Source organism: Trachymyrmex cornetzi, unplaced genomic scaffold (genome assembly GCF_001594075.2).
Source record: "Trachymyrmex cornetzi isolate Tcor2-1 unplaced genomic scaffold, Tcor1.1 scaffold1189, whole genome shotgun sequence".
NCBI classification, from domain to species: Eukaryota; Metazoa; Arthropoda; class Insecta; order Hymenoptera; family Formicidae; genus Trachymyrmex; species Trachymyrmex cornetzi.
This window is the reverse complement of record NW_017295750.1, coordinates 45,887-51,630: the sequence shown is the minus strand read 5'-3', so window position 1 is coordinate 51,630 and position 5,744 is coordinate 45,887. Positions and strand designations below refer to the sequence as shown.

General features: G+C 36.4%; 1 protein-coding gene across 1 annotated transcript; it reads right to left on the bottom strand.

The window, feature by feature from the left end:
• Window positions 1-582: 582 nt before the first annotated feature.
• Window positions 583-5,384, bottom strand: LOC108766603 (uncharacterized; the record flags this gene model as incomplete). The annotated part of the gene is made up of 5 exons (XM_018516004.1): window positions 583-651; window positions 2,029-2,227; window positions 2,404-2,590; window positions 2,698-2,827; window positions 5,364-5,384. Coding segments are annotated over 5 exons (606 nt in total), but the record flags the coding sequence as incomplete, so codon positions are not given.
• Between the last annotated feature and the right edge of the window lie 360 nt (window positions 5,385-5,744).

The following is a 5,744-nucleotide window of genomic DNA, read 5'->3' as shown; positions in this document are numbered from 1 at the left end:
ATTATTCAGGTAGATATATTAAATATTTATTTATATTTCTAGAATGAGTATTCTGTTATAATAATGCGTTCCAATTATAGGCACCACCTCGTAGTGCCTCATCTTATTACAATTACAAAGGGAGCCACAGCATAAACTTGCTTGCGATATGTGACGCATTCTAGATTGAACCGATTTCTCGTCGTCAATATTAGAGCTCAGGGCCGACAAAGTGATGGAGGTGTCTTCGATAATAGTGCATTATCTCATTTATTTGAGACGCATTCACTCCATATCCCTCCATCCTCACGTATAAAGAATAGTGAATTTAAATTTCCATACGTTTTACTAGGAGATGAAGCTTTCCCTATCAGCACGTATATGATGAGACCGTATCCTCGAAGTGGCAATTTGAACACCAGAAAAAAAATTTTCAATTATCGTCTCAGTCGTGGAAGGACTATCGAATGTACCTTCGGGATTTTAGTTGCGCGATGGCGACTTTTCCGGCGACCTATTATTGCGTCTACATCCACTTGCGTGAAAGCTACACAAGCAACTGTTATTCTACATAATTTCATAATCGATCGAGAAGTTAACTTATCAGCACGTGAAAAGATGTACTCCATAATGCGCGATGAAGACCGTAATCTGTTGCATACTAGTACTGGTCTAATAGACATAAACAATAGCAATGTATCGCAAAGCCGAGAAGCATCGAAAATTCGAGATAATTTTGCTCACTACTTTGAATGCATCGATCCATTATCTTGGCAATTCAATAAAGTATTGAATAATGACTTTTAAGTAATGTCGAGATCTACACTTTAACTTTAATTACTCGAATACAATTTTTCCGCGATTTTTTATATGATACTTGAAACAATCCATTCTCTTTTTCTCTCTCTCTCTCTCTCTCTCTCTCTCTGTATAGAATCTTGTTGTTTATGCAGATTTGCTTAGTAATATAAAAAATAAGGATAAAATAAGGATAATATAAAAATTTATTGGTAATATAAGAAATAAGGATAAAATAAGGTCTAAAATAAGAATAAAAAATAAACTTAAGTTAAACTAAAGAACACTTTCTTAATTTATTATTGCAAAGTAGTTTTGTCATAATACATATGTACATACGCAAATATTATGATCTATGTTAATCTAAATGTATCACTTATTTTAATTACGGAAACGAATACTGATCATTTTTAGGCCGTAATCACACTACAGGTTGTTGGTTACGATTGCTGGTTGTCGGTTCTATTTTCACCAATCATGTTGCAGCTAACCTACACTCGCTGCATCATGATTGGCTAAAATAGAACCGACAACTAGCAACCGTAACAGACAACCTGTAGTGTGATTACGGCCTTACACAGTTTGCCAGGTACACTACTTTCACTCTATCCTCTCTCGAAAGTATGAGAAATAGTTACAATATTTTGCTGAGATCCAAATAAGCTATGTAATATAATACGCGTTATTTGTAATGTTATGAGAAATAAAATATAAAAAAATAAAATTTAATATTAAAACATAACGCAATTATGGAACAGATCTTTTCAATAATAACATATATGTGACTGAGAGCATTATTACACGTTCTTCTCGTTGAGCATCTTGTCTTCTTCTTAATTTTCTTCAAAAAGTATTAATTTATTCATCAATTTTTATACTGTCTCCTTCAAAGTAGTTCCCCTATAATACAATACACTTCTGCCAACGTTGTTTCCAGCTTGCAAAGCACTGTTGAAACGCCTCTATAGGTATTGTCTTCAGCTCAGCCAGCGATTTTTTCTTTATTTCCTCTATCGTTGAAGAACGTCATTTAGGGGTCCTTTTGAGTTTAGGGAATAGGAAAAAGTCACAAGGGGCCATTTCTGGAGAATAGGGAGGCGCGGCATCACAGTGGTTTTGTGTTTCGCCAAGAATTGTGTGATAATTAATGCGGTGTGTGCCGGTGCATTGTTATGGTATAGTATTCAAATGAACAATAATAAACGATTTCTTCTGTTTGTTGGAAATATATTAAATAAAATTAGAATGTACTTTTTTTTTATTGTTCTTAGGCGATGAACAGGTGCTGTGGCGATTGGACTCACTGCGGTTGTCAGATGACTTAGTGTCATATTCAACACTATCCAATGTTGAACACGATGCTGATACGGAGACATTCGCATCGAAATCTTTAAAATAATCGGAACTGGTTGATGATGATGGCAAAAGGTGTTGCAGAGAGTTGATGGTCCTGCAATATAAACAATCATATAATTTGATGAACAGTTTAATAAAATATACTTTCTGAATTAGTAAAAATTAGTAATAAAGAAATAAGAATTAGGATCAAGGAATAGAATTTACAAGTATTGAAATATTGAATTCTTAATCATTTCTCGTTTTCTGGGATATAGAGTAAATACGTACGGCACTGTAGATACAGTATCATCGAGAAACCTCATTCTCTCGTAATGAGAGAACGAATTTTTCGGTGGATGTGCAGCTTCAGCCCCAGAGCCGCTGCGTACATAGCCTTGCATTTTCTTTCTGGCTTTAATATATGAGTCACGCAGTTGCTTCCATTTTTGTTTAGCCATCGCCACAGTTAACGATCCTACAATTGACAAAATTAATCATAAATTTTCTTGTTAATTATATTTAGAAGCATACAAATATATACATGTAAAAGAATGAACAACTATAAAAATAAAATGTTATTACCAAGTATGTTTTCTATCTCTTGCCAAAGAGCATCTTTTTTCAGCTTTGTCCTGTTCTTCACGGGAATCGTGTAGTCCCACAAGGCTCTTCGTGCATGGACTAAATCTATTAATATTTCATCCAGATTTGATGATGAAGAGAATTTGTCAGAGTTGTCAATTTCCTCAACTTCTTCGTCTGATGTCTCCTGCGTGCCTTTGATCTCATTGATCTCTTCAACTCCATCAACTAATCCCTCCTGCTCGTCTTCAATATGATATCTTTTTTCTTCAAATATATAAATAATTACACATTATTATACATATATATTTGCACTGTACTCGTATATGTATATTTAATGATATACATACCAAATGAAAATATTGTAACTTACGCATTGTGACAACCGCTTTGCTGTCTACATTAATAGCATGCAGATTTTCATTAAATGTTGAAAAACAATGGTGTGCAAGAACGTTTGCGCAAGAACCATACATAATGTAGGAGCAATAGCCACACTTCAATTTCTGATGCAGAACACGATTAAATAATTAATCTATACTATTAAATTAAAAATACGTAAATAATATAACAATTATAACCTCTACGCTGAAGTTGAGGTTAAAGACATACTGTCAGCAACATATTAAATATTCAAAATTGCATGCAATTGATTCTATATACATAATATAAATATTACATTTATGAAACTATCAAATTATATAAATACGTACAGGATTATTCATTTTAAAATAACTTCTTCTAACGACTGTTCTGTTTATTAGCATACATTCAAAGAATTAGCAGATTCCGTCTTCCGCTTAAGCACGAGGGAAGAAATGACGGAAACGCGAAATCTAGTTACTTTCTATTCCGCTTTTCCGCTTTTCCGCGTTTCCACGCTCCATGTAATCGCACCCTGAAACGCGAAACGCGTCCTCGGATTGACTTACGACATTTGACACATTGACTTAAAACAATCTTAAATGTAAGAATCGACTATGAATACCGACCTGTTTCGCGTTATGAAGTTGGTACTGAATCCTTTCTTACACGAGGAAAGATTTAGTACCAACTTCATAACGCGGAACAGGCCGGTATTCATAGTTGATTCTTACATTTAAGACTGTTTTAAGTCAATCTTAAGATGTCGTAAGTCAATCCGAGGACTGTATTAACATCTTAAGACATTATATTTAAGATGGTTATAAAATAAAAACGAACTATGAATACCGTCCCATGTTTCGCGTTTCACAGTTGGTAGACTGCGCACTGAGAGCATCTGAGCAAAAGTAGGCGTAGTTTGGCTAAACTGAGCACACCATGTAATCCTTCCACCATGAGAAAGACTAAAGGTGCCGTCACATGCGGCGTAACCTGCGTTAGCGTTATCTATGTATTCTAGTAATTTACTAGAATACGTTATTTTTTATTTACTAAAATACGCCATTCTAAAAGCCGGCATTCACATTGGGCGTATTTCGCGGAAGATTAGAGAAATGCGGAACTAATACAACCAATTGCTGATTAGAATTTCTGTTGTACACTCTAAAGAAATGCTAAACGAATTTACGATTGGTTTTCGTAACTTACGCAACTCGAAAAATACGCCTCATGGGGAACCGGCACCTTTCCATCGCGTATATATGAGCAGATGATCGAATAAATTATTAAAATTGGAAAATTTTGTGAGACCACTCTTAGGCTTATTCGATGCGTTTTTGCATAAAACGAAAGAATCTGGCAAAAAAACGTCGTTCTGCCTTGTGATCTGAGATATTAAGCGTTAAAGTTGATAACTATTGAGGTTAGGAAATCTGTCACAGAGGCAAAATGAGGTCTATAATTGTACTATTCCACATGGGTTCGATTTTTCACGCGATGTAAAGGGGCGCATGATTTCTATAATTGTATTGTTGCAAAATCGAAACCCTTGTGCATTTTTTCAGACAATAAGCTAAAGTGAGCCAGAAATTAGATTCAACGCATGATGGTTCTATCATGTTTCGGCGTAACAACAAAATAGCGTAAAAAGCATAAAGTGACTAGACAGAAACTAATGTTCAAGTGAAATGATATGAAGTGAAATGATTGGTCGGCGCAAGTTACGCTTACGAAAGTTACGCCGCATGTGACGGCACCCTAAGGAGACTCCACTCAGTCTAGCCAGTCCTCGATAATCGGACTCATTTTGCATTTCGAGTTAAGTTTCGATTCTCGACATTCGCGGCGCTTGTGAACCTTTAAGACCTGCGCGTAATGAATGCGCCGTAGGAAAAAGTGTCACGAAACTTAACCCCTCCGTGAAGGTGATTTGATTGTCTCGTCAAATCGGAAAGAAGACAGTTATAAATTGAGCCTAATGCGGGGTCTACAATGCGATCGTAAACTGATTTTAGAATCGTAACAGCAGTCGTAACCAAAGACATAGAGAATAGACTGCGCGATCCGTATCTAAGTAGTGTATCAAATGTGGTCGACAATAATGAGAGAGAGGGACCGTGGGAGACGGTCAATCTCCCTCTCATTCTCTCTCCCATTACACCATTGACTAGAAAGAGATAGAAATGGCCGTCTGCCACAGTCCCTCTCTCTCATCCCTATCGACTATTTTGACACACGGATCGCGCAGTCCATTCTCTATGTCTTTGATCGTAATATAGTTCGTTTCTGATCATAGAACAGTCGTATTTGTAGTCGTTTGGGTTTGTTCAATTCTGTGGGGTCTACAATGCAGTCGTAAACTGGTCTTAAGGCCATTCTACATTGGTCGTATCGTAGCGTCGGAAGCGTCATAAGCATCATACGACTTAAAAATTGAAGCATCGGATTGGGTCAAGCAACAAACTTGTGACTTGCAACGTCTACGATACGACCAATGTAGAATGGCCTTTAGAATCGCAACAGCATTCGTAACATACTTTAGGCCTATTCTTTTTGGCTGAACTTTTGCACCAGTTCATCTCTCTTCCTTTTCTCTCCAGGAGGAAAGAAGGGGAAGAAAGATGAACTGGTGCAAAAGTTTAGCCAAAAAGAACAGGCCTTTTGTTTCCGGTCGTAGAACAGTC